This window comes from Colletotrichum tamarilloi, assembly GCF_030869305.1.
Source record: "Colletotrichum tamarilloi strain Tom-12 chromosome Unknown Scaffold_30.1, whole genome shotgun sequence".
NCBI classification, from domain to species: domain Eukaryota; kingdom Fungi; phylum Ascomycota; class Sordariomycetes; order Glomerellales; family Glomerellaceae; genus Colletotrichum; species Colletotrichum tamarilloi.
The window spans coordinates 54,999-82,808 of NW_026849413.1; the positions used below are offsets into that span (position 1 = coordinate 54,999).

At 53.2% G+C, this 27,810-nt stretch overlaps 9 protein-coding genes across 9 annotated transcripts; 3 read left to right on the plus strand and 6 right to left on the minus strand.

The window, feature by feature from the left end:
• Nucleotides 1-516: 516 nt before the first annotated feature.
• Nucleotides 517-1,584, plus strand: CTAM01_08501 (uncharacterized protein; the record flags this gene model as incomplete). Its single annotated transcript, XM_060524521.1, has 3 exons — nt 517-676; nt 734-1,329; nt 1,384-1,584. The coding sequence occupies 3 exons, from the start codon at nt 517-519 to the stop codon at nt 1,582-1,584; spliced, it is 957 nt and encodes a 318-aa protein (XP_060380740.1).
• Nucleotides 1,585-3,553: 1,969 nt separating this feature from the next.
• On the plus strand, nt 3,554-5,544 carry CTAM01_08502 (endonuclease/Exonuclease/phosphatase; the record flags this gene model as incomplete). The annotated part of the gene is made up of 4 exons (XM_060524522.1): nt 3,554-3,837; nt 3,899-4,275; nt 4,330-5,147; nt 5,206-5,544. 4 exons carry the CDS (start codon nt 3,554-3,556, stop codon nt 5,542-5,544), a joined length of 1,818 nt encoding a protein of 605 aa, XP_060380741.1.
• Nucleotides 5,545-5,747: 203 nt separating this feature from the next.
• CTAM01_08503 (uncharacterized protein) lies at nt 5,748-8,561 on the minus strand (the record flags this gene model as incomplete). Its single annotated transcript, XM_060524523.1, has 1 exon — nt 5,748-8,561. One exon carries the CDS (start codon nt 8,559-8,561, stop codon nt 5,748-5,750), a length of 2,814 nt encoding a protein of 937 aa, XP_060380742.1.
• Nucleotides 8,562-9,551: 990 nt separating this feature from the next.
• Nucleotides 9,552-11,741, minus strand: CTAM01_08504 (uncharacterized protein; the record flags this gene model as incomplete). Its single annotated transcript, XM_060524524.1, has 1 exon — nt 9,552-11,741. The coding sequence occupies one exon, from the start codon at nt 11,739-11,741 to the stop codon at nt 9,552-9,554; it is 2,190 nt and encodes a 729-aa protein (XP_060380743.1).
• Nucleotides 11,742-14,304: 2,563 nt separating this feature from the next.
• Nucleotides 14,305-15,072, minus strand: CTAM01_08505 (SelR domain-containing protein; the record flags this gene model as incomplete). The annotated part of the gene is made up of 2 exons (XM_060524525.1): nt 14,305-14,705; nt 14,835-15,072. 2 exons carry the CDS (start codon nt 15,070-15,072, stop codon nt 14,305-14,307), a joined length of 639 nt encoding a protein of 212 aa, XP_060380744.1.
• Nucleotides 15,073-15,851: 779 nt separating this feature from the next.
• Nucleotides 15,852-17,050, minus strand: CTAM01_08506 (lactoylglutathione lyase; the record flags this gene model as incomplete). The annotated part of the gene is made up of 5 exons (XM_060524526.1): nt 15,852-16,027; nt 16,098-16,356; nt 16,431-16,867; nt 16,928-16,957; nt 17,005-17,050. 5 exons carry the CDS (start codon nt 17,048-17,050, stop codon nt 15,852-15,854), a joined length of 948 nt encoding a protein of 315 aa, XP_060380745.1.
• Nucleotides 17,051-17,807: 757 nt separating this feature from the next.
• CTAM01_08507 (piwi domain-containing protein) lies at nt 17,808-21,165 on the minus strand (the record flags this gene model as incomplete). The annotated part of the gene is made up of 2 exons (XM_060524527.1): nt 17,808-20,745; nt 20,795-21,165. The coding sequence occupies 2 exons, from the start codon at nt 21,163-21,165 to the stop codon at nt 17,808-17,810; spliced, it is 3,309 nt and encodes a 1,102-aa protein (XP_060380746.1).
• Nucleotides 21,166-23,368: 2,203 nt separating this feature from the next.
• CTAM01_08508 (cytidine and deoxycytidylate deaminase zinc-binding region) lies at nt 23,369-23,905 on the minus strand (the record flags this gene model as incomplete). Its single annotated transcript, XM_060524528.1, has 1 exon — nt 23,369-23,905. One exon carries the CDS (start codon nt 23,903-23,905, stop codon nt 23,369-23,371), a length of 537 nt encoding a protein of 178 aa, XP_060380747.1.
• A 414-nt stretch (nt 23,906-24,319) lies between these two features.
• On the plus strand, nt 24,320-27,513 carry CTAM01_08509 (DnaJ domain-containing protein; the record flags this gene model as incomplete). Its single annotated transcript, XM_060524529.1, has 5 exons — nt 24,320-24,455; nt 24,514-25,281; nt 25,840-25,947; nt 26,015-27,047; nt 27,285-27,513. The coding sequence occupies 5 exons, from the start codon at nt 24,320-24,322 to the stop codon at nt 27,511-27,513; spliced, it is 2,274 nt and encodes a 757-aa protein (XP_060380748.1).
• Nucleotides 27,514-27,810: the final 297 nt, after the last annotated feature.

Genomic DNA, 27,810 nt, shown 5'->3' on the forward strand with positions numbered 1-27,810 from the left:
CCATTCGCCATAACGTCTCTTTCTCAAACTGAGGACCCGACTCCCCTACTCCACCAAACTGCACTGCCCTCGCGATGGATCACAGTCTGTGACATGGCTGACATGGTGACATTGGGCAAAGATAGCGTTCACCTCATTTGTTTGACAAGACGTCTCAATTCCTTGGCACTGTGACCTCATGGGTGCAATCTGTGCCTGCTCTACCTGCGGCATGATATTCCGAGGGATCTGGATCCGAGTGAGATTCCCAGGAAGCTTATACTCTATATCAACCCAGCCCGATCTGGCCTTGATTTTGGTTTCTCTTCTCTCGACACTTTCAAGTCTTCAACACAACAACATTTCTGGTTCAGTTCCTTCTCTTTGGCTGGTCCAGTCTTTCCTTGAGTGCCTTTCTCATTTCTTCCATTCTCACATTCCATTCTCTCCAGGTTCTGTGAACCCTTTTCAGTTGTAAATTATACCATCAACTTTTTCTCCATCTCTTTGACTAGAGACATTCAGCACTCCTTCAAAATGAAGAGCTCTATCCTCCTTTCCATTGCGGCCATCGCCGCCCAGGTCATCGCCCTCCCTACCCAGGAGGACCGATCCGTGGCTCTGCCCGTCCGAGACCTGAACTTCCCGGCTCAAGTTGATGTCAGGCCTGTTCTGCGCCGCGCCAAGGGCGAGCAAGGTATGTCAAAGAAACTCGCACATCAGCGTCCGGAACTCATCTAACTTTCAACGCCAGCCGGTGACAACGCCGACGTCCAGCAGGAGGGCGAGAACGCAGGCGAGAACGGAGTCGCCACCAAGAAGGCCGCCAAGGACGCCGCTGCTGCCGGAGGAGCCGGTGCCGCTGCCGGTGGTGCCACGGCCGGAGGAGCCACAGCCGGCGGTGCCGCCAACAACGGAACTGCCAACGCCGGAGGCAAGAAGAAGGGCAAGAAGGGCAAGAAGAACGCACAGGCCAAGGCCGCGGGCAAGAAGAACAACGCTGCCGCCGGTGCTGCCGGAGCCAAGAAGAACAAGGCCAAGAAGAACAACGGTGGCGCTGCCAACAACGGAACTGCCAACGCCGCGGACGGCGCTGCGGCTGGCGGAAAGAAGGCCAAGGCTGCAAAGGGTAACGCCGCTGCCAAGAAGAACAACGGAGCCGACAACGCAGCTGGCGGCGCGGCTGCTGGTGGTGCCGCCGGTGGTGCTGCGAACAACGGAACCGCGAACGCTGGTGGCAAGAAGAAGAACGGCAAGAACGGCAAGAAGAACAACGCTGCTGGAGGCGCCGCTGCGAAGAACAACCAGGCAGCCGACGGCAACAACATCCTCTCTTCCATCCTCGAGAGCGTAAGTAGCCCCGGAGACGCATGCCATTGAACATTAGCTAACATTCACTTGCAGATTGGTGGAGGCGCTGCAGGCGGAAACGCTGCCAACGGTGGTGCCAACAAGGCCCAGGCTGACCCTCTCGCCCTTCTCAGCGGTCTTCTCGGACGTGACGAGGAGTCAGCCGACCTGGAACAGCGCGAAGAGCATGACCTGGCTGAGCGTGACGACCACGAGCTTGTCCAGCGCGACGAGGAGGAAGCCGATCTGGAGTAAGCGGGAGTGGACGCTCGAGTGTTGAGCGGCTCCAGATGCCGGGGCCCCAGGGCAACAAGCCGAGTCGGAGCCTGGGACGGTTCCCGGCGGTCCCAGCGATCACCGGAGCGGTCTTTGACGGGCTCGACCGGTGGCAAGTCTGAAGCAAAGGCAGCTACGCTGGTAGAGCTGTTTCCGAGTGTGTATGTCTCGAGGTCGGAAAAGAAATGAATTTTTTGTTGGTGCATACATTTTGCTAGCCTGATCTCGCTTGAGATATCAGTAGGCAGCTGTTCATGTCGTCGCCAAGGGTTTTCTGAGGCATCTACGGGAAACTTCACTCAACGGCCAAAGGGTCCTTGGGATTTGTACAACTCTTTGTAATGTTCTGGGACAGTTTTCATTTGTAGGAAATTGAGTGAAGGTGTGCACCGCAGTTTTTAGGCCAGATCCCCATCTTTGAAAAAGATTAGTTGTGATACCATGATAGTGAGAATTCGACCAAAGATTCTTCAAATGAGTATTATGAGGTGTGGTGCATCATAGATTGTTGATTGCATGTTCATGAATCCGAGTTCAAGATGCTACGCAAAGAATGTGAGGGCAGGTACTCAGCCGTGAGGGAGGGAGCTGAAGGGGCCCAGCGGAGTCGAGTCAAGCTTAGAATCTTGGTAGCGGTAATAGACAGGGGCACATCCAGGGACGACCGGGGTTGGAGCTCCGGGGCCGGCGGTCGGTCATCGACACGTGAGACAGATGATTGGCAGGCGATAAGGCGCAGATTAGCGGCCCCTCAACGACTCCCTGTCCATCTTTTTAGAGTAGGTAATTGACTTTTGCTCCCTACTCTTAGCCTCCTCCTCCACCTTGCCAGCAACGGCTCTCGACCAACAACAGCAAGACACCACGCGTCCACCCAGGTCTTGGCCTCGAGAGCAGACTTGTCCTAGGAGGGGAGTTGGTCCGGCTTGTCTTGCAGTTTGTTCGGCTCTTCGGATCACCTTGGTTGCTACTCCTATCATGGTTGTAGTGTTGGAAATGACACGCTGATTGTGTATCCAGTCTCTCTCATTGCCTATCTCTGCACTCCGTATGGATATATCGTATAGATATGACCCAGGGTCAGAAGCAAAGTTGCTTTCCAACGTTCCGCCGCTCGCCTTTCCCCCACACACCCGTCTCTCAATTCAACCTTTTTTGATATGCTTAGGCCGGGTTGTTCCCCACTGAACTAGACACCAGCTAGGCCACTCTCCCGCCCTCGCAGGAAGCCTTCACCTTCCCGATTGAGCCATGGCCAACCAATACAGCGCCGCGATGGGGAGGTTGAAGTCAATCAAGGCTAATGCGGGGCTCATCTAATGTCTCTGCCGGTGCCGTTGGCCCAGGTTTCTCATGACAACCTGACAAGAACGTGCCAGGCACGCATCGCTCTAAGAGGTCAATTGATACGACAGGACCCCTGCTCTCCGCTCTCCGCTCGACGGGAAAGATCATTGTCTTGCCGTTTCCCTCCAGTGAGGATGTCCCGCTGGCCTTACAGGCTACAAGTTAAGAGATATCGAGTGCGTAATATCGGAGCTGGCCGCGCCCTCCTCTCTCTCGTTGTCCAATCTTATCGCGTACATAGACTCTTGGAGCGCATCCGACGCGGGTTGCTCACATGCAAAGCAGGCAGCTCCCGCGATGCAAGGGCGGAATGGATCGCTGGATCCCGGGGGACCCAGCGAAGCGATATGGTGCAGCTTTCTTGGCACTTTGCGACTCTCTCGGCTCGATACGACCCTGACCAGGGGAAACGGGACCGCAATCATGGGCTGAAGAGGTTCAGCTCTGTCCTACATATAGTGGTGACTTGCCCCGCGACGGGAGTAAACATGGACGATCCCTCTCTTGCTCTTGTGTGCTCAGGACGTTGCGATTCCAGAGAGAAGAGTGAATAGCTTCCGTAGTCGTTTGTTCTCGTTTTGACGCGGTGTACACTGTCAAGATGAAGGTCACCTCCCTCTTCCTCTCCGCCGCCGGCGCCGCCTCGGCCTTGACCATTGCCGAGATCAACGGCAACAAGTTCCTCTCCCCGTACAAGGACCAGTCCGTGACCAATGTCACCGGTCTTGTTCTCGCAAAGGGACCTGCCGGAATCTGGATCCGCTCGACGACGCCCGATGACGACGCTGCCACCTCCGAGGCGCTCTACGTCTACGGCAGCACCGTTGGCGCGAACTTGACCGTGGGCGACCTCATCACTCTGGATGGAAAGATCCAGGAGTACAGGTACGATACAGTATTGGGCTCTCAATGACACGTAGAGTTCCTCTAACAACACAAAAAACAGGTCCGCCACGAACTACATCTACCTCACAGAGCTCAGCTCCCCCAAGAACGTCGTCGTCGTTTCAAAAGGTAACGCGGTCACCCCGCTCGTCATCGGCGTCGACACCCTGCACCCGCCGACGGAGCAGTACAGCGGCCTTGATGGCGGTGACGTCTATGCCGTCCCCAACGCCGTTGCCAACATCTCCACCGAGAACCCCGTCCTCAACCCGGCCCTCTACGGCCTCGACTTCTGGGAGTCGCTGAGCGGCGAGCTCGTCACCATCAAGAGCCCTGTTGGCATCTCTCGCCCCAACCAGTACGGCGACACCTGGGTCATTGGCGACTGGCCCGTCACCGGCCGCAATGCGCACGGCGGTCTCACCATGTCTGACAAGGGTATACATCGTCTCTCTTCTCTGAATCATACAAGTCACTAACACGGCAAACAAGACTCCAACCCCGAGGCCATCATCATCGGATCCCCCCTCGACGGCACAAAGAACCCCGAGTCCAAGATGGGCGACGAGCTCACCGAGATCACCGGCATCGTCACAAACGCTTTCGGCTTCTACCGCATCCTCCCCCTGACCGGCATCACAATCGCAAAGAACGCCACCAACAACGCGCCCGCCACCACCCTCGTCAGCCGCGGCGACTGCAGGGGCATCACAGTCGGCGACTACAACGTCGAGAACCTCTCCCCGACCGTCGCCCACCTCCCCTCCGTCGCCGCCCACATCGTAGACTACCTCAAGACCCCCGACCTCGTCTTCGTCCAAGAGATCCAAGACGACAACGGCGCCACCAACAACGGCGTTGTCTCCTCCAACCTAACCCTCTCTACCCTCACGGCAGCCATCGAGACCAAGTCCGGTGTCGCGTACGACTGGGTCGTCATCGACCCCGTCGACGGCAAGGACGGCGGCCAGCCGGGCGGCAACATCCGCGTCGCGTACCTCTACAAGCCCGACGTTGTCGAGCTCTACAAGCCGAACCCGGGCGGCGCGCTCGACGCCAACGAGGTCCTCGAGGGTCCCGCGCTCAAGTATAACCCGGGCCGCATCGACCCCACCAACACCGCGTGGGACGCCAGCCGCAAGCCCCTCGTCGCGCAGTGGCGCGCCGTTAACGGGCCCGTTAACAAGACCTTCTTCACCGTCAACGTGCACTTTGCGTCCAAGGGCGGTTCCTCGTCCCTGCACGGCGACCCCCGTCCTCCCGTCAACGGCGTCGTGAACCCGCGTATCGAGCAGGCCAAGATCACCGGCGTGCGTTCCCCCATCACTCCAAACTTCCAAAGGCGCCTAAGCTAACTTGATACTACAGTCTTTCATCGCCGAGATCCTCGCCCTCGACGCAAACGCCCGCATCATCACAGCCGGCGACTTCAACGAATTCGCCTTTGTCGAGCCCCTCAAAGTCTTTGCCTCCACCTCGGGCCTCATCGACCTCGACGAGGCCGTCGGCGTCCCCGTCGAGGAGCGCTACACCTACGTCTACGACATGAACGCGCAGGAGCTGGATCACATGTTTGTCAGCCCCGCGCTGGCGAACAAGAACGGCACCGCGTACGAGCACATCCACGTCAACTCGTGGGAGCTGTACGATGATCTTGTCAGCGATCATGATCCTTCTGTTGCGCTGTTTAATGTCTGTGGATGCTAGGTGTAGTTTCGCTATGCCGAGGGGTATATGTTCTTGTATATATGATTGTGGTGCTGAATTGAGATGTATATGAGATATGAGAGTAATACATAATGCCAAAACGAAACTACCAGCCCAGAACACCAAAGCATGTGTTGTTACTTGAAGGACAGACAAGCCTGCCTGACCCCTACATACAAGCTATTCAAGAAGAAGGCATCCAACTAAATTATACGGATATCCTCCCAAGGGACATCCTTCATATCTTCGTCGTACGTAATATCAGTGCGGGTGAATGCTTCCTCCAGAGGAAGAAGCCGCGCCTCTGTCTCTCTCACAAGATCAAGCAGCGGCTCCCAACTTACCTCGCTCACAAGATCCGGTGACGCCGGCTCCACCTCAGGGTTTGTAAAACTGCTAGTCAATTCCGTCCTGATTGACTTTTCTGTGGCCCAGAATCCATTCTCGCTGCCATGTTCTTCTTCATCTATTTCAGAGGAAGGGGGATCAGGACTGTGGGGCCTCGCGTTTACCAGAAGGGTCCATGAATTAATGAATTCGGCCGCCCAAGTGTTGAGATGAGAGTCGTTCGATTTCCCGTAGAACCAAATATTCTCAAGAGGCTCCTCGACCTCAGGGAGCTTCCCGACTCTCAAATTCAATGAGTCGTGCGCCCATGGCACGGTCTGTTCTTGGAGCGTGCCCTTGCGAAGAAAGACGCCGCCGGCCATCCGTGAAATTTTCTCGAATGTGATGATCTTTTGATCCAGTCCTTGACTCAGAAGCGCTTTGACAAAAGGCTGTAGACTACTCTTCAGAGGAAACACGTAGTACTCGTCGTGGTTGTAGTCGTCGCGAAGGCTGTCGTAGTCGTCGTAGTCGTGGTAGCGTACACGCCTCTCTCTGAATTCTGCCAGGAAGTCGCGTATACGAGGTTGTCTGAAATATTCCGTTTCCCATGGAATACTGCGCTGATAGCCACCTGACTGGTCTCTTTTCGGAACAGCACCATATTCCCAACCCATAATCATCAAGGCTCTTAATAGATCATGATCTTGCTTCAAATGCCGTGTGTTTTGCAGCTCACTGATTGTTGCCCATCTGCTTGGGGTCCAATCCTGTGTCTTATTGTAGTTCCTCATCCGGGCTCGGAGGCGACACCCAAGGCCAAGTTTTGATGAACCCTTATCATCGGCTTCCAGGTTTCTTGCATGCTTCAATCCCCAGCATACAGCTTTGATTGTGTCCCATGTGACTGTCTGAAACCAGAGTTCTCCGTCGCTCGCGGCTCTGAGCACATACTGCCAAGTAGAGAAAAGAAGAATCACCGTGCGATCTATATGGTTGATCAACTCAGGGAGACGGGCAATTCTGGGCTGTTTGGCAATAGCTACAAATTGGTATGTCTTGGGTGCTCTTGTGACAGGCCGAAGTACCAGAGAACAGTCGTGGAGCCCTTTGATTTCTAGAATTTCGTCGGTCGACTCGGCCCAGTCCGGCACCGCCTCCGCGTAACGTGTCCCTGGAGTGCGATAAATTTCATCTTTCAGGACGCCGGGAGGACCTTTTCGAGATTCAAAGTCGAAAAACCGGCTTGAAAGTTGAGACACGAAGCGTCCTCGAAGTACCATAGTACCATCACGATAAAAGCGAGGAGTATCTTGAGGTTCGCTGATAAGATATGTTCCTGAATCCGCCTGGGGTAGGTGTGGCCCCATATTGTTCAAGGCGCTGACCGACGACCAGTCAACAACCCACGATGCAGGCAGAGACGAGGCTGATGGCTCAAGTGCTGCAAATATTGGCAGCATGAATGCTGAACTTTGACAGAGCATCCAAGCAGTCAAGCCGCTAAACACTTGGTCCAAACTGAGAGCATAGTCTGCAGTCAACTGGGCTTCGTTTGCTCCTGGGAAGAGACCTAGCAAAGCGTAGACCTTGTCTCGGGGGTCCGTTGCCTGACATTGAAGTGTAGCTTGTAAGAGCTTTGGAAGCTCTTGTAGGTCCATGGGCCTTCCTCGAGAAAGCAAGTGGAACCAATCTTGCTGCTGGTGGAGCTGATTCGATCCATCACCAGCATTTTTGGTGGAGCTGCGGAAATCAAGCCATCGGTCTCCTTTAGTCCCATAAAGAACCCAACAATCTTGCGCCGCAGCTATCTCTTGGATCACCCATACTCTCTTAAAGTATGGCTGTTGCGTGAGATCTGTGTGCACAGGCAACGATCTCTCGTAATATGTGTTCCATTTATCGAAATTCCACGGAGATGAGCTGGTGGCATTCAAGTCTTCTTCATCTTCCCCCAAGTAGATCAAAACCCTGGAGGCAGTTGCGTAAATGTTTTGCATGATGCCAACTTGATGGGACCTTTCGCCCACGTCGTTCTGGTTGATGCAAATGGCGTCGACCCAAAGTTTTCTGCTGCGGTTGGAATATCGTAAACGGCGAAGAGCATTGAAGCAGTTCTTGGTGACCAGCAGGGTATCCCATCGATCACCAATGTAAACCTTCTCGCACTTTGAAGAGTCCTTATTTTCGTCTGCCCATGTGTATGAGAGAGCTTCGTATTCCGGTTTGATGGCCAAATCTGCGACTTGAAGCTCGACTCTGACTGGGTCATTGTAATTGCCTTTGAGTAACTTAAGAAGCCGGATTTTTCGTGCGAACAAAGGCTCATACGGCGCCTCAACTTGGATAGAAGAGTCTATCGCAGGCTTCTGGTTGCTTGTGGTGGGCTGGCCTATATATGGCGTGATATTTCCGCGTACATCTTTGGGCAAGGATGTTTTCGATTCCGCGGTCGTTTCTTTCGGCGGCTCAGATTCTAAAGGATCATCCACGAATGGTAGTGAAAGTGGCCACGTGAGTTCAAATCTTGTCGTCGGAGCCGGCACAAATGGTGCATCGTGGTGTTGAGCCTCCGCAATGCCTTCTAATGTAGCAATGCATCCACAGCTGCTACATGTCGGCACACCCAGACCTTCATTGAATTCGACATCAGGTCTCCGGCATGCCTCGTGCCAATTGAATATGGTCATTGCTTGCTCTCGTTCCAAGTATTGACGATACCGCGTGGTGATGCTAGAACGTAGAAAGATAGCAAAGGACGCGAGCGTTCCCAGAAGGCCGAGCAAGATCAAGTAAGGTATCGATTCAAGTAATACACCAACGGCGGGGTATGGGGTATTTAGCAGCCTGACTGACAGCCCAACTTTGCGATGAATGTTAGAACCCGACATCTGCAAGTCTCATTGGCTTGAGAGACTACGCATATATAGACGGTGGCGCAGGGACTGCGCCAACGATAGATTTCAGATCGGTGTAGGCAAGGCTTCACCCAAGGATTAGGTTGAAGACAAGGCAGATTTGAAGTCTCAGTGCAAGGAACCATTGGATGTGTGCTGCGCTTCAGACATGTAGGGGGTTCAGCCACTGTGCCCGTTTCAATCAGCAAAGCATGGCTGGATTAGCTGCATGCGACGGAACACATAAGTGCCGCGGTCAGAAAGCGTCACCAATTTCTATGTCTATACTATCTATCACTAAGTGCATTTCGCCGCAAGAGATGCGGCAGCCTTCGATTTCCTGCTCTCGCCTTGTCGTCTCAACCGCTGTCGACCAACATGCCGACAGTATGAGACATTCATTGGCGCATCTCGTTCTGTTGATAATTGGCTATGAACCATGATTACTGGCTATGATCAATACCAGTCCGCTGCTTGATATCTTATGCATCATGTTGAACACGATAGTTGGGCTTGGCTGACGCGATTGCGATATTTCTTTCGATACGCTCAGCCTCACATACAGGATCAAGCAAAGGTATCTACAATACCTCCACACTATTGAAGTAGCCTGTACAGAATCCTCTTCATTTTGGGCACTTGTAGCTTTCAGTCCGATGTGCCGCACTAGCCAGGGAGGTCTCCTTGGCCATTATGACGTCTAGGTAACCTTTCCTCCATCTTTCCATGAATGAAGGGTTCTCATATAGCCCGTTGTGAGATGGCAAGAGAAAAGTCGTCTCGTCAAACTATCACAATATCCTCCCACACAGCTTCACTTCTTAACTCGTCCATCGGTTGGTTCGCCTGCAGAAATGATTCCTCCAAAGGATACAGGTGCGCCTCGGTCTCCCGTACCAGGTCAAGTAAGGGCGCCCACTTTGCCTTTGCGTCGGCCAAGTAGCCCCTCCCCGATGCTTCTTGCCTCTCGGATGTCTCAGCGTCAACAAAAGAACCTGGGCGATGTCCCTCCATCAGATTGCTCCATGCTTCGAGGAAACGGGCCCCCCACGTGTCTTCAACTGAATCGACGCGGGAATCTAGATCTTCCCTGCCAGAATTTGGTTCCAGGTTCAGGAAGTCCAGCAACCATTGCACCATTCGCTTGTACTGAGGTGTTTGAGGCTTCTTGTCCGGGTCTTCATCTTTCGAGAACATTAAGTGTAGACTGAATACCTTTTCTTCGAGACCCTCGTACAGCAGCCTACTAACAAATATCTTTGATGACGGCATGTCAAAAGGCATACAGTCGATGTCGTCATCGAGAAAGTCACCAAATAGATGAATCCAGGACTCTTCTTCTGCCAGGTCGATATATGTTCCTGGGTGGTCCAGCGACTGCTTAGCCCCCGGAGATTTCATGGCGTTCTTGCGTAACCGCCATTCCCATCGAGCTCGCAGAAGGCTCTTCTGAGTCGTAGGTATGCTTTTGATAATGAAGTGAAAAAGGTCGTAGAGGTGATGCGTCTTGATCTCGGAGGCGTAGTTGTAGGTCTCTGATGTGTAATTGCTTAAGTTCAGGTATCTTGGGAGATCTCGTTCAGCCGACCTGGCAATGTATTCCAGTCGTTCGAGAGTTTTCCTGTTGAGACACGTTTCATCCAGCTGGGACGCTATCTGCCAATAAATCAAGTCTCTGGTTCGCAAATGAAGATTTCCGTTGTGAATCTTCTGATCCATCAGGGGCTGGCGTCGCTTTTGGAAGTATTTCTTTTTTGCAAGACTTTGCCCAAGCAGACTGTAAGTGTCAACAGCGCTTGTGTTTGCCATATGCTGATGACAAATCTCACAGACCATCCCAGCAAGAGACTGCAGTTCTTTCACGAAAAGCGGGCAAGTATTTGAGTTTTTCTGGGTCGTCGAGAGTTGCATAGAGTCAGCGAGGACTCCCTTTTGCTGGAGCAGTATCGATTTTGGGACCGTATTTCCAAGTCTTCGCAATGCCTCTTGGGTTTTCTCAACCGCATATGGTGGTAGCCTCGCTGACACAGAAGTCTGCATCTTAACCAAGGAGTCTAAGAAGCGGCTGATGGTATCTTCCAACACCCAGCATTCCTTCACCGTTTGACATACATCTCTGATCATATCCCACCGCTCAGAAGAATACCATATTTCTCCACTGCTCAACTCTTCTCCTAAGACATATCGCCATGTTGAAAAGAGCAGAACCACTCTTTGGTCCAAGAGGTTGACGGTTGCAGCCATCGGTTCCACTTTGGGGTGCTTGCATATGGCAACAAACCGGTACGTTTTCGGGTTCGTCATGATCGGTCGAAGTATCAGGCAGTACCCAGACAGGCTCTGGACAGCGAAGATCTCGTCCGTAGATTGGCACCATCCAGATGGGACCATGGGTCGAGAATCACTTTGTAGATGCCAGATTATGGATTGCTGGTATACAATATCTGTCACAACTCCAGGTGGGCCGTCCCGTGCTCCATGGTTAAAGGCGCAGCTTCCAGCCTGTGTAACTAGGCGTCCTTTCAGTACCAAAGATCCATTGCGGTAGATGCGGGGGATGTAAAGTGGCTGCGATTGTTTGCCCTCGGCTTCAACTATGGGTTTCGTCTCGGCCATATATGGACCCAGGCGTTTCACTTTGGTCTCTGATGACCAGTCCATGACCCACGAAGGCATGACATGAGAGTCTTTGGAGTCTATCGCCGCGAAGATGCGCCACATCTGTTCGGTATGGTTGACAAAGATATATGCTGTGACACCGATAGCCACTTCCTGGTGACAAAGGGTGTAGTCCGCGACCAGTTTCGCGTTGTTGGCACCATGAAAGAGGCCCAGTATAGCAAACACCTTGTCTCGCAGATCAGATGCTTTGCACTGAGCCGCAGCGTATAGAACATATAAAAGCCTGTCCAGTTCCATGTATCTTGGCTTGTTGCAAATGTACAGCCATTTAGGCAGTTTTTCTCTCGTCATGGGCCGATCAATGGAAAGAGACAGGTCTCTATTGCGATTCGAATCTGTTTCGGAATTCGTCACCCCAAGGAAGTCATGCCAGCGAGCTCCCCTCGATCCATAGAGCACCCAAGCATCTCTGGCGGCAGCTATTTCTTGTATCACCCATACCCTTCTAAAGTATGGGTTCTCAGCGAGAGTGGAAGGCGAAGCTAAAGGCCGGTGTATGTATTTGCCGTCGGTCCATGGGACTGGGTTCAGGCCATCAGGATCTTTCGAGTCCTCGCCAAGGTAAATAAGGACCCTAATAGCAGCTGCGTATATATACTGCATAATTCCGACTTGATGAGACCTCTCCTGCTTGTTATTCTGATCGATACAGATAGCGTCGACCCATAAGTCACGTTCTCGGTAGGGAAATCGCAGACGCCGAAGGGCGCTTGCACAATTTCTGGTGACCGGGAGGATGTCCCAATGCTTCCCAACATAGACCCTGTCACATTTCGAATCATCTCCATCGTTATCAGCCCATGTGTACGACAAAGCCTCAAATTTTGGACCAGAGGTCAAGTCTGTAAGGCGGATATCGATGTGAATAGGGTCATGGTGGCGTTCCGCAGCGGATAGGCGAAGAAGACGGATCTTGTGGGCGATAAGAGGCTCGTAGAATACTTTTTCTTGACCGCATGCATCTGCCGTATTGTTATGTACAGATCGGATTCGCAATCCGCGATCTGTAGTGCTAGCTGCGCCCTTGCTCTCTGCCGACAGGGGTTGCGGTTGCGACTCGACTGGCGAATCATGCTCGTGGCTTGTGCCGGGTACTTCTCCCACAAAATTTATAGAACCTGGCCATCTAAGCTTGATCGTGGTAGCTGCATCTGGCGTTGAAGATGGAGATGTATCGACATAAAGACGTTGCAAATCGACCAACAGCGGGGCAGTCATCCCACAGCTCGAGCAACACAAAGTCTCGAAGCCTTCCGGCTGGGACACTTCAGGTCGCCGGCAGCTTTGATCGTGCCAATTCAACATTGCAACTAATTTTCTCGTAAATTTTAGTTTCTTTGAGTTGCGTATGGTGTTCTTACCACGGAATTCCAATTCCAGCATCTTATATCATGACTGCCCGTGTAACAGCAACCTGAACAAGAACCGCCCCCACAGGCCCCCACGGTTATTCTTCTTGATTCACCCAATAGCCGCGTCTCTGACATAAGCAATGCATAGCAGGAATCGTGAGCTGCAGATTTGACTGGCTAGATAGGCTGTGCCGTTGCCGTGGCGCACAAATCTGTCAACCATTCTCAGCTTCCTGACCGGCAACCTTCGCTTCCGAGCCGTTTTGAGAGAAAGTGAGCTTATATTCGCAATTTGAGCCATTATTGACTCGGTAAGATTCCAAATATGAAAGGAGACAACTCGAATGGGTGTCATGCCTGGGAAGACTCTGATCGTGAACTTCACCGAGAAAAGGGTGACACGCGTCGAGTGACGACGTGCATAGGGCTTCTAGAGCATTCACCCAATGCCCATGTGTACATACCTACTACAGTTTGCGGCACGGGAGAGATGTAAGACCATAATTCCTCATTGTATGCACCAAAGTTCTCAATTTTTTGTCACTGACGCCGCCTCCTGTAGGCTGTAGGCAATCACTACTAATGTTCTCGTCAGTATTTGTCAAAACGCACCGAGGGATGAAATGAGTTAGAACTTGGCGGGACTACATATCGGTAATCCCTGAAGTTGGAAGATATGTAGCCAGACATCACATGAACAAGAAGGGCGCAATCTAGAGCCCAAGAGGTTTGTACCCCCGGCAAACGGCATGTCTTGTAGCCTCGTTCAAGATCAATGTACTGGATATTCAATCATTAGCTTGAATTTATTTGTCATAATTGAAAAGGTACCGTCGACATCTTTGATGTTGTACAGGTATATAAGGTTGATTCGTGCGGATATGGAGAGAGGTGGGAAACAGAGGTACATAGCTGGTACACCAAATCCAACCATGATGTTTGACCAACTCTAGGCAGCTAACGCATAGATGATATATGAGCAAAACTCTCTGTGTAGTTCCTCTACTGTCAGATTCAAGGCACTTACCGCTGTCCCTAGCGCTTTCCTTCCTGACTACCGCTCTGTGGGAGCTCATCAAGTACACTTCTAACTGACTACTGGATGGAACGTAGCATCTATTATCATGCAGAGTCCCTGAGGAAAATAAATCCATAGGGTTATCAATCTCCAGCATTCCCAGTCTCACTCGCCCCAATGTCTTTCTATAGAGCGAAAGGTGCCTGACGAACCAGTGAATATGGTGGAGTACACGTAGCATGAATTCCTTCTTGAGGGCGTAGCACATGAGCAGTGTAGGTCGACTTTTTCAAACAAGACCCTCACGGCACACCCTACATCTTGTACTCGAACTCTAAATCTCCCTTTCTGCAACTGTTCATATATCTAGCGCCGCACGTAGTCACTTCAGTCTGCCTAAACAGAAACCTCAAAAACGACTATCAACACCCGGCCTCACCACGCCACAACGCCCTCAATCTCACCGAGCACACTGCACACTCTTTCAAACCTTACTCTCCCCCTTCGTACCCTCAGCAGTCCCCTGCCCACCCTTCTTCTCCTCCGGCGCAAACGTCAAACTGACACTGTTAACACAGTGCCTCTCGTCCGTCGGGGTGTCAAACCCTTCCCCCTTGAAGACGTGACCCAGGTGCCCGCCGCAGTTGGCGCACACAATCTCGGTGCGCGTCATGCCGAACATGCGGTCCTCGTGGCGGACGACGGCGCCCGGCAACGAGTCAAAGTAGGCCGGCCAGCCGCAGCCCGACTTGAACTTGTGCGTGGCCTTGTAGAGAGGCGCCTCGCAGCCGGCGCAGGCGTAGACGCCCTCGGAAGGGTAGTGCTTGTCGAATTTGCCGGAGCCGGGGGGTTCGGTGCCCTTTTCGCGGAGGATGCGGAATTGCTCTTATGAGGTGTCAGTTTCATCCATTTCGTATTCTTCGCGGGCTATAGGCACTGCTCGTCTCATGAAAGCCCGGGTTTTAAGATGAGAGACGCGGCACATGAGATGAAGTGAGAATGGGGCATACATACCCTTGTTCAAAACAGCCCGCCACTCATCATCAGACCTCTTATCGGGGTACGACATCTTATCCTGCTGCGAAGCGGAAGATCCAAACAGAGCGCCCAGGAACGGGATCGAGGGCATGGAAGCGCGGAGCTGTCGGTTCGCTGCGAGGGGCGCCTGGGTGCCGAGGGACTGCGCGGCGCGGACGCGGGAAAAGTTGGAAAAGGTATAGACGAGGGTTGAGAGGAAGGGTGAGAATCGCATTTGGCGGGCAATTCTCTTCTAGATCGCGAGGTACAGTGTGTCTCACCAGTCTTATGAGTCGGTGAGTTTGAGGTTGTGCTGATCACTTCGTAATTGAAGGTTGAGGTTGGAGGGAGGTTTATATAAGAACGTCGTCTGAAGATGTTACAGGACGAGGGGTGAGAAGTGAGGCAGTGGAGGGCAAGAGTGACAAATCGGAGCTCGGGTTGTCCAATGATTTGTAGCTGTGGCCAGTGAGAAGCTGAGGGCGACCTGTTGCGTCAACGACTTTTGGCGGGGTGTGGTTCTGCAGTGCAGAGTTCCCTGGGGGTCCGGGCTCAGAGCTCTTGGAGAGAGGTCCCGCCACAGCGGCACTGCAAGCGCCACAGCGTGGAATCATGATGGAATCACGGCAGAGGATTCCACGACGCGCCCGTTATCCGAGGATCCACCGGGTCAACCTTTGGAATCCTCACATCAGCATCAGCCACCCATGCAGTTTGGAATCACTGTAGACTTTTGACACTTGGAATGCCGTGATTATTTGATTTGATTTTGTTCTCAGAAGGAAGACCTCACATGCCACATCATATGGCCACTATCAGCACTTCACTCGATACCCGCCCGACATGAGCTTCACCAACTTTTCAGACGCCTCCTTTCACATTCAATCCGCCCATCCCGCTCAACCGTTGCCTCTCACTAAACGCCATTCCCCGATGCCTTCTTCTCATCTCATCTCATCTCATGCCACTCATAACGTTCCTTTTCCATGAAAAGTGATCTCTCAAATTGAGTGCTTAAAAGTTGGCTTTGCCAGCAAACTTCTCATTTTGGACAACCTCAACCCAGTAGTTATCAGGATCCAACAAGAACGCAACGTTCTTCATGCGGCCGTCAGTGAGGCGCTTCTTCCAGTTGCACTTCAACTCCTCGAAACGCGCGCACGCGGCGTCAATGTTGTCGACCGTGACACCTATCCTCTCATTAGCCCTTTTCTCGCAACATTACTTGGTCGCTTCAACCGCGTCGACTGCAAAACTCACAAATGTGTCCAAAGCCCTGGGGCTGGTCGTTGCCGTTGTGATAGCTGAAGCTCTCGTCCTTCTCGGTGCCGTGGTTCCAGGTCAGCTCGAGGATGCCCTCGCGCTGCGCCTGGCTCTCGCCCTCCTTGAGGTCGCCGTAGGCCAGGAAGAAGAGGGTGAAGTCGCTGGCCTCGTTCTTGCGGATCAGCGTCATGCCGAGGACGTCCTGGTAGAACTTGAGCGACTTTTCGTAGTCCTTGACGCGGAGCATCGTGTGGTTCTACATCCCACAGAGGGTATTTGTCAGCGGTTCCTGCGTCAAAGAGGGCCCAAAATAAAGACAGGTAGTCTCACCATTCTGTAGGTAGTCACATCCGTAGTGGTGATACTCTCCGTCTGCTCAATCGGCTTCTGACCGATAATCTCAACCCAGTACTGATCGGGATCCAACACGAACGCAATGTGCCGCATCTTGCCGTCCGTCAACTTCTTCTTGAAAGCATACCCGGCGTCCTCGAGGCGCTGGCACGCCGCCTGGATGTTGTCGACGCTGATGCAGGTGTGTCCGAACCCGCGGTGCGGCTCCGTGTTGCCGTTGTTGATCTTGTACTCGGGATCGTTCTCGGTGCCGTAGTTGTGTGTCAGCTCGATGATGCCCTCACGGTCGAACGTGCCGTTGCCGGCGGACCGCGCGTTGGGCGAGTCGTAGGCCAAAAAGTAGAGGTCGAACTTGGCCTCGGGCTGCTGGATCTGCTTGATGACCTTCATGCCGAGGGCCTCGTAGAACTTTACTGTGAAGCCGGGGTGTCAATAGGGGTGCTGGAAGATGAGTGGTGATGTTTGGTGCATACCCGAAGCCTTGGGGTCCTTCACTCGGATCACTGAGATTATCAGCAAATATTTCTGAATCGGTCATGTACCAACTTACTCGAGTGGTTGAACTTGTAGTTCTTGACATCCGTCGTGGCAACCATGGTCGCGAATTGACTGATTCGTCCTAAAGACACAAACCGCAATCAGTTACACTGCATCTCGGCGATGAGGCAGAAGAGATTGGGAGCCCATGAGCGCCAAGCCATTATACAAGACTCACCGATAGGTTTCGTGGAAAGTGTGTTCTGTATAAGCTTAATTCTCTGCAAGGCTCGGAGGGCGTTCATAGAAGCAACAAGGTTGGTTCATGCAATGGTTGCTTTCAGGAAGTTTGGGAGCGGGGGGGAGTCTTGACAATTATTTCGGGGATCGAAGCTGCATCAGATGGAGCCTTTTCGGATATAACAGTTGGAAAAAAAGTGCATGACGATTTGTCACTGTCGAGCTGGGCTCCGTCTGTCTTGTCGCAGCTCCTTGTCTGAGCAAATAGCTTACCCCGCCACGAGAGAGCTGCCCCTCACCAGATCCCCACTGACGTCAACATGAAGCCAATAGCACAGCACGCCGATTCCCCGTCTTACTCGAGGCCGCTCCGGACCCGAACGCCATCGGGCGACTAGTCGGAACAAGAACAGCAACTCGGCTCAATTGGGCCGGAAAGCACTGGTCACGCAAGAAGGACCTGTTTCCACGAGGGAGATATCTTCTACGTGAATACCCGCTGCGATTGATCTCGGAAGTCTATTCTAAGCACGCCTGCTGCAGAGCGTCTGTTTCCCATCCTGTCAACAAGCCCTGCTCTCCATTTTGCCCGCTGTCTGATGCAATCGCTTCCGGTACGCCGACACACAAACAACCTCATATGTAGTACATTGTGTCCTTCAAGTTCTCATGCACGCTGACGCTCAAAGTCGACGGGCCACCAACGGTACTGCCAGTCTCCGACGCTTCCGACGCATCAAAGTGCTCAGGCCGGTGGACACGAGCTCTCTCGCACACAATGTCTGCGTAATAGGCTGGGGGGCAGATGCTGACGGCCTTGGTAGCTCGGCCAAACGAGTAGCAGAGGTCGTGGGTGAGCTTCTCCAGGTTATCCGCCGCTCTGTCGCCGACACCATACTTATCGCGGAAAATCTCGTCCAAGAGCACCGTGTAGTGAGCCGGGCGGGCGGTGCCCTTCAAGGCAGTGTGAGCTGTAAGGAAGAAATCCCAGTAACGCGCTTGAGTGATTCCACGATCGACAACCGTGCCGTTCTTGATGTTGCGCGACTTGGGATCCATGTCAGCTTCCGAGGTCGGATAGAATCGAGTCTGGTGGCGCTTGACAGAGACGATGATCGAGATCTTGGGCCTGCGGTTACCGTACATCGCGGTACACGCTTGACGGATCATGGGCAGCTCAATATCGAGGACTTGCGTGAACTGACCCTCAGACACGCCATCACGGTAGATGACGATGTATTCCGGAAGGTTGCCCTTGTTGTGCGCTCTCCAGAGCTCGAGGCGACGCTTGAAATGGGTGACCAGCTCGTTACCAAGCATTTCCTGACGACTGTCCTGTTCCCAAGCGACGCCCGGCCATTGACCCATGTCCTTATCAACGCTGGCGACCAAGCCGACCAGACTGGGTGCCGAATTCTTGTCATTTGGCATGTTGGTCGGATGAGTGACGTCGTAGCCAACGATCATTGTCTTCCCCTGGTTGACAATGTCAATAGGATCCTTGACGATGTGGTTGACACCACCATTCTTCAGGTTCCATTTGAGGCCGACGTTGGCATAGGTCTGCTTGTTGTCCTTCATGAAGGTTTTCTCCACAACGCACACAGAGTGGAAGCCATACACCGTATCTGCGAGCTTCTTGACGGTGCTGTACAATCCAGTATCCTGTCTGGGAAGGACGATGAGCAAGAAGAGACCCTTGGCATTGTGCTTCTTGAACTTGAAGTACTCGTCCAGCTTCTTGAAACGATCAGCGATTGCGCCGGCGCTGTCGGCTACTTCGTGATCTGGAAGTTCAATAGGAGCCGAAAGGCTCATGCCGTTGGTCCTAAGCTCTTGAGCAAAGGCGCCGACGACTCGTTCCACTTCACTTTTCGAGCTCCTTGAGTATCGGTCCTTGATACGCACCCATGTCCAGCTACTGATATTGGGTCCCGCCTTGGCAAACTTGGCATTGATCATGTTCCATGAGCCTTTTGAAGCGGTGATGCTCTTGTTCGCATACGAAAGATTAGGCGCGATTAACTCGCGACCGTGGACGGTCAAGAGATTCTTGTCGACCTTGAGGCCAAAGTCCTTGACAACCTCGCTGTCGAGGCCCAAAGCTTTGCAGCTGTCGAAAGTGAGGGAGATGGCGTTGCTAAAGGGGGATCGACAAGCAAAGTTGAGCATCTCGGTCGTCTCCTGGCCGTTGAGCTTTGCGCGAACAGCTTGGCCGGCAATGATGGTGCACTGCTCAGCTGGGAAGAATGTCGGCTTTTCGCGGGTTCCAAGGTTGACGAGAGGCAAGGTGAGGTCGGGAGCTGTGCCATACTTCCAGGTCCAATATTGCTCGACGGTGTACATGCCTGGCGGTCTGTTGTTCATCACCGTCCTTTGTCCGTCTGCTGGCTCCATCCTGAAGGACACCTGGCGAGGGCCACCGTAGTGCCATGGATCCGCAATTCTAGCATCGTTGCTCCTGAGGTCTCCCCTGTATGCAAGGCCGAGAACCGTCTTCTTACGGGTGATCTCTTGTCCCTTTGCATCCTTGAACTTGATCTCGACACGAGTGCGAGCCAGAAACTTGGACAAGGCGCGAAGTCTGGTGATGTTCCGTGTGGCATCTGCAGGGCTCCTTTGGAAGACATCGACCTGAGACCAAAGGCAAAGGTCGCGAATACTGACGGGCATCTTGAAGACACCATGGGTGACGTTGACGTTCAAGAGCATTGACCCTGTGCCGAGTTTCACGCTTTGGAAGTATCCTCTAATAGCCGTGAGAGGATCCTGTTGGCCAAGCTGGTGACTGGTAGATCCTTGACCCCAAGGAAAGAACCGGCCCTTGCCAATAGCAGTGACCTGGTCGTTCTTACGGGCAGTGTAGCCGAGAATGACGCCTAGAGCGTCGACAGAGGCTGCAAATCTAGGGAAGTTGGCTTCGTCTGGGTCGCTCTTGTCAATCATGGTCTGAAGATACTCCTTCATCTCCTTCAATGGAGCTGCTGTTTCGCCAACGATCTTAACCAGGTAGCTCTCTGACCTGTCGGAATTCTCCTGCCTGAGGATAACCTTGATGGGGTTGACGGCCAGCTTGAGCTTCTTCAGAGAGATGAGCTGGCTTTTGAACTCGGTGGCGAGAATGGCGTTTGGCTCAAGGTTCTTCAACTCTTCGAGAGCAGCTTGAAGAATGATCTTCAACTTGCGAGCCGGGATGGAAGATGGAGGGCCATCGCTGCCGCCGCCGCCGCTACTGCTGCCACCACCTCCAGGCTGGGCCTTCTCCTTGCCCTTGCCCTTGCCCTTAGGTGTAGACTCCTTCTCCTTAGTTTCGCCCTTGCGGACTTCAAGGTTGTACCGCCAAACGGCGTCAGGGTTGACGGTGAGGTGGAAGTAGTTGGCCCACAGGATGACCTTTTTGCCTTTGGTGCCGTAGGCAGGGCGACGGGGCATGAGTGCGGCCGAGTTCGCATCAGTGAGCGTCATCGAGCTCATCTTCTTGAAAAGTTGGGCGTCCTGAGACTGGTGAGCCTTGATGATGCGATTCTCGAGCTCGATTGTGCCGCGGTCGGGTTGGGGAATTGGCTTGTTCTGACTGCTGAGAGTTAGTCGAGCTTTAGCGATGGCTGTGATCTTGAACCTACCCGAAGAATTGAGACTCATTCTCGAATGGGTCTCTGAAGCCGCCGTAACCACCTCGTCCACCACCACCTCGTCCGCCGCGGTCAAAGCCGCCTCGTCCTCCCCGGTCACCTCTGAAGCCACCGCCACCCCGGTCACCTCGGAAGCCACCACCACGGCCACCACGATCACCTCCAGGACCGCCACCACGGCCGCCGCGGTCTCCTCTAAAGCCGCCACGTCCGCCGCCTCGGTCACCTCGGAAGCCGCCGCCATCGCCGCCTCCTCTAGGTTGGAAGTCACCGCCTCCACGCCCTCCTCCACCACGGCCTCCACGATCTCCACCACGGCCCCCACGATCTCCTCCCCGGCCACCACGTCCAGAGTCAGCCATTGAATGAGTGAAGGGATGTTCAGTAAAGCTGAAGCTACATAACAAATCAGTTACAAGTTCAACTGAGATTCCAGTGCTCGGCAACACGAACTGTGGGAGCGTTACTTACTGAACGAGACTGTATTCAGATATTCCTTGGCTTATTTATGTGCCCTGCGTCGTCAACGTGTAAGCATGAAAGAGCCCAGGTCAAGTATGCTTTCAGGGGAGAAGGCACATTTGACGTCGGCCAGCAAGTGGCATGCCAAACGGAAAAGTGCAATGATTTGGCCAATGGCGAATTAAAGCAAAAAGAACAATGGGTGACAAATGATGAAAGTACCAAGGGCAACCGACGCGGGAGGCCGTCAAAGGTAAAACAAACGAACCAAGGTAACAAAAAGCTACTCAGCTGATGATCTTGGGTTGGAGGTGTTGCGTTAGTCCAGCGTGAAAGATGGGAGATGGGATGGGTGAAAGTATGTAGGTAGGTAGTGGATCTCAGTCCCGGTAGGGAGGCGGCGGGTATCCTTGTGTGTCTGAAGTGGGGCACTGCACCAGAGAAAGTCAAAAAGGGTCTTTCCGGCTCCTTCACGACGGTACTTGGAAGTCCGGGGTAGCTTCGGAGGAGCTACTACCTACTTAAGCTTAAGGTGAAGGTCACTATGGTGCAAGAAGAGACACAATCAGGGTGGCAGGCAGTTTCGTAGCTTCCCACTGTTGTGAGAGCACCTGCAGATAAATATGGATGATTTGTCCAAGGCAAGCCAAACTGACGATGCCCAAGCTGACAGTTTGCACAGGGACGTAATGCAATCGTTGGAAACCGTCATTGGGACCTATTATCGGTGTCTATCACCCTATCAAAGAACTCGAACTACTGTGGTAAAAGTACTCTGTGCGACGCAACATCAAAGTGTAAAAACGGCGGGGGAGCATGGCCTCCTTCGCCCAAGCACCAATGTCTGCTTGAAGCTCACAACCAGCTGTCTTTCTCCCATTGCTCCCCATGTGGCTCAGCCAACGCCCTGGCATACTACCGGTGCATGCACAAACCCAGGATATCCAGGGGCTCTCCCGATTGGTTGAATGCGTTTGATCAGCTTCAAGTACACACAAGATGGTTGCAAAAGCACACCCACACCAGTCGATAGACTGCCTGCCAGGTATACGGCTCATGACTAAGCCGACAAGTACAGATCAACCTCGCTTCAACTTACGGCCATGACTATTCAGGATGTAAAGACAAAATCCCTAGTGGAGTAGATGTAGCTCTTTTCTCACTTTGCCGGCGCTTTCCTACCGGTAAGTGCGTAGATGTTTTGCTGTTCTGAACGTCGTTGACGATGCAGTCAAGCCCATGACTCCAGGCGAGGTCAAGCCAACGCAAAAAGCAAAAAGGAGCGGTGTGTATCTGCACAGCAGGGAAGCAAAAACAAATGGAGTGCCTACCTTGAGTGAGGGGTACGATCATTTGGTTTGCAATCGGCAGCTGGCCGGACCAGAACCACCGGGAAGGCGGAATTGTGGCTGCTGATTATCCATGTCATCAAGTCTTTCGCTCTGCTATGGCGCTTACCTTGCTTTCTTCGGGAGTCATATGCTATCAAGTCGAGAAAGCGTTTTATTTCTGGCATTTAACTAACATGAAGCTCGCGATCTTCCAGCTAGGACATTATGCCATCGCTATCGAAGTAGCGCATCGTTGCAGTCCGGCGTTTGGGGTGGGGCCGGCTGAGAAGGGACCTGGCAGCGGTTACCGGGCGATTAGCTGCATTGGAGATCCAGCGCAGGTTAACTGCATACCTTACATCAAGATGTGCCAAGCTATCTTGCCTACCTAGTGTGCCTAGGTAGATGAGTAAGTTGGTGCCCAAGTACGACTACCAACGACTCGAGAGATTGAGTGAGCGAAAGCGTGGAGCATTACACGACCTCAAGTTGAGGCGGCACAAAAAGTAGAGTATGCAGCTTGGACGATCATTTCAAATTGTTTGGATTTTACAATGATGCCCTCTCCCTATTTTCCTCTCAACACCGCAAACGCCCTCGTTGTAAACGCAGTTAGAAAACAACTTGTGAAAGGCAGTTTGTCGTCATCCCACAGTGCGCACCCTTGCATGACAGCGGACCACCGCATACGCCAGCATTGGCGGCAGCCCACCGGCGATATGGAAGCATCGAGCAAACACGCAACCAAACCATCATTGATCTCAATCCGTCGCTATTGGGCAGCCTTGACGTGGCCCGCCGTAGCCACCTTGAGAATATCGCCTTCGAGCCCCTTGATGTGCACGAAATCGACACCCGCCCTCTCGAGCGCGCTCCGTCCGGTATTATCCTTGACGAACTTTTCCGGCTCCTGGACACCTACGTACACGGTCTTGATAAAAGACCGCAGCTGGAGAATCCTCTTGGTACAGGGCAGATTCCCACTGAGCCTCGTCGAGCACGGTTCCATGGTCGTGTAGAGCACAAGCGGCGTCTTGATGACGGAGCCCAGCTCCTCCTCGGTAACGTCGTGCTGTTGGGCCAGCTTCATGAAGCAGCACTGCTCGGCGTGCGTGTTACCTGGCAGCTCCAAGGTGTAGCCCGTCGAGATGACTGTGTTGGTGGCGGGGTTGACGAGGGCCGCTCCGACTCTGTAATTTGTCGGCTTTGGTGGTGACTGTTTCGCCAGCGAGAGCGCATATTGGAGGTACCCCTCGTGGTCGCCTGGCGCTATCGGTGCTGGTTGAATCCCCTCAACCTCTGATGCCATTTTCAGGATATACGAAAGTTGACTGGATTACTTCGAGTACAGTGCGATAAGTGAGATTATGAGGATTTCCCGAGTGCCTTGAGATGTTTCAATTCTGCAAGACGAATTGAGCTGGAATGGACTCTAACATGAGATTGATTAGTTACAAAAAGTAGCTTTCATCAGTGAGCCAGTCATCGTGGGAGGGGCAGAGGGGCAGGGAGTGAAGCTCTTGCCTCAGCTCAGCGCATCGGTGCCGCAAGCCCCGTTTCGCCGACTTCCTCGACGCACGGACTGCTAATCGACTCGGTGCTTAAACGCATGCGCCCCACCACTTTAGCAGGCGCGTCTCCGCGAGCTTGAGCGCGTCGCAGAGCTCTGGGTGAGCTTTCTGTCTATCAACAACCCAACATTCACATCCCCACAGCCTTCAAAATGTCATCTCCCGACGAGCTTGTTGACGACAGTCCCCCCGAGATCGATCCCTATGAGATTTTGGGACTCGAACGCGAGGCTACACCGGAACAGGTCAAGTCTGCCTACCGAAAAGCAGCACTCAAGAACCACCCAGGTAAGAGGGAGCAGCCCACCATCCTCGTGGGGCATGACTGACATTACTTCTCGCGCAGACAAGGTCTCCGACGACCAGAGAGATGAGGCGAAGGAAAAGTTCCAAGCCATCGCTTTCGCATACGCCATTCTCTCTGACCCGGCACGACGCAAGCGATACGACACAACCGGTTCTACATCCGAGTCCATCATCGACTCCGAGGGCTTCAACTGGTCCGACTACTACCGCGAACAATTCCAAGATGCAATCTCTGCAGAAGCCATCGAAAAGTTTGCCAAGAAGTACAAGGGCTCCAACGAGGAGAAGGACGACGTCTTGATCGCCTACGAAAACTCCAAGGGCGACATGGACGGGATCTACGAATCAGTCATGCTAAGCGACGTGCTCGAGGACGACGAACGGTTCCGCCAGATCATCGACGAGGCTATTGCCAGCGAAGATGTCCAGGCATACAAGCGATACACAAAGGAGAGCAAGCTGTCAAAAGCGGCTCGCGTCAAGGCAGCAAAGGGCGAGGCGAACGAGGCCGAGGAATACGCTAAGGAGCTGGGAGTCCACGACAAACTCTTTGGCGACAAAAAGGGCAAGGGGAAGAAGAAGGGCAAGGATAGTGGAGAGGCCGACCTGGCCGCGCTCATCAAGGGCAACCAGCAAAAACGCGCCGGGTTTCTGGACGATCTCGCTGCCAAGTATGGAGCCACCAGTCAGCCTAAAAAGGGCAAGAAGAGGGTCGTGGAGGAGGAAGAGCCATCAGAAGAGGCATTTCAGGCTGCAGCTGCACGGCTGAAGAAGCCCAAGGCAGACGAAAGCAAATCTGCTAAAGCGGGTAGAAGATCGAAGCGGTAAAACATGGTACTTCTGGATCGGCGTCTAAGGCTTGGGGTAAATCGGCAAGGATACGGAATCTTGGTATGGGATACAATCACATGAATGAAAGTGATATTTCTGAATTTTTGGAGATTTTCCACGTCTTCACGATCATGTTCGATAACTCCCAACTTGGCGGATGGTGACGAGTGCTTTACTCTAGCACTATTTGGATGCAAAGTGCTTCATGTCACTAGTTAAGGTGAGGTAATGTGAGGTAGCACTTGTATCAGCATGGGGTCCTGGACGGTAGCGCCACAAGGCGGGGCACTCAGCACTGCAGTCGCTAAAACATCCCCAGGTCAACCACGAAAGTTTACTTTTCCCCCAAGAACGGAATCTCCCACTATCACGTACATGTTCCAACGCGACGCGCTTTCGGAGCCTCAGAACGGCCGACCGCTCCCATCCGAGGTAACCTGCAGCTGACTATCACGACATTTCACGGTCAGGTCTTGGTTGAGGATGCCAAAGTGATCCTCAACCGACAATGCCATGACGAGCGATGTATCAATAGGCGGCCTCTATCCGCAGTACTGCCTGCAACGCTCCCCAACCTTCAACACATGGTGCCTCATGCAGGCATCCGACGTCCACGCCCTGAAAACCGTGCCTGAATATGAAGGTAGAATTGCCGCCAACATGCATAGTATGCGTGGCTCCACAGGCTGACGAGTGAATGCATCCTGCAGTTCAAAACTTCTACTTCTACAAGAACCTGCCTATCAAATGGGCACGAATCATCGGCATCGTCGTTGCCGTGGACGACTTCCCGGGCCGGCGCATCTACACGGTTGACGACAGCAGCGGGGCTTGCATCGAATGCACAGTCGCGACAAAGACACCGCCGTCCGACAACAGCGCTACCAATCTGGACACCAACGGGTGGTTCACCAAACGACCGCAGCCGCAGCCTCCTGCCGACTGTGTCGACGTAGATGTCGGCACCGTCATCGATATCAAGGGAGGACTGGCTATGTTCCGTGAGGAGATGCAGATCAGGATCGAAAAGGTCAAGATTCTCCGGTCCACGGAGGAAGAAGTGGCGCTGTGGGAGAAGCGCACGCGGTTCCGGAACGAGGTGCTTCTGCCGCCGTGGGTGCTTAGTGAGAGGCAGATTCGGAAGTGTAAGAAGGAAGGGATGAGGGATGCCGAGAGCGAGGAGAGGAAGCGCAAGAGGGAGAGGAGGCGCGAGGAGAGGAAGAAGGAGGAGGAGGAGATGCGGCGCAAGACTGAGGCTGCCGAGGCGGCGGCTGCGCAGGAGAACCGGTATCGTGCATACAAGTTGAAGAAAGCAGATGGATCGCGGCCGATGGTACAGACCAGCCAGGTCGTTACGGCAGTTCCAACCACAACAGCGGCTGCAGCTGCCCCTATCGTGGAGGATCGATACCATGCGTACAAGTTGAGGAAAGGAGACGGATCGCGCCCGATTGCGTATGCTGGCCAAGTCATCGCGGCGGTACCGACAGAGGCTACGGCTGCGTCGGTCGTGGAGGACCGATATCGTGCCTACAGTCTGAAGAGGGGACACTCAATCCAAGAACAGCAGCCTCAACGAGTCGCGAGGCCGGCTCCGAGTCCGGCCGCGGAAGACCGTTATACAGCCTACAAGATCAAGAAAGGAGGAGACAGTCGGCCGGTCATGAGGCCAGATGCTACGACTATTGACACCGCTGCTGCCGAGGCCGTGGAAGATCGGTACCGCGTTTACAAGCTGGGCAGGTCTGGGGCTAATAGCCTAGAGAAGAAAAGATGAGACTGTGCAAGGGAAACAGCATTCTCTTGGTTTCTGATATACGGTTCATTATAGGCGCTTGGGGCGCTTGGGAGTAGACTTGCTTTCGATACCCGCGATTGGCTCTGCGATTTCAATTGACTACTATTACTATCCATTATATGATGCAGACTACACTTCCGACACCATCTTTCGCCTGACGCTACCTTCATCGAATTGTACAGTTCATCTACACATGTTCCAGTTCACAGCAGCAAGCCAAGTGTGGCCACTGACATTCGCCAAGATGACGCCAAGGATTTCTCCAAGATCATATTGCCTGGTGACAGGCAGAAGAAGCTGGTTACACCGAGAAGAAGCAACCTCTTGTCGCCAATGCGTCAGCAAAGGGCATCTTCTGACCACTGTCGTCAACCTCAGCTCAACATCTGCTCTCGCAACAATGGTCTGTAGTTGCAGTTACCACCCCGATCCAGCTGCTCAAAAGTCAGCGATGCCATTACTCTTACGTCACTGGCCCGAGTGTCTCGCTAAAGGCAAAGAGAGGGACGACGATATGCCCCTCCATGGCTTTGGTCCCTGGAGATAGAAGACATTCTTTTTGCCCCAACGGGTCTCAATTATACGTGCATACCATCGTATTCGAGGCCAAGTGACCTGTTGCTCTGTCAATTGCACCGGTCATTTTTGCTAATATTGGCTGATTTCCCCTCCCTTCTCGGACTGTCAAGCGGCAGCTTGGATGCCGAA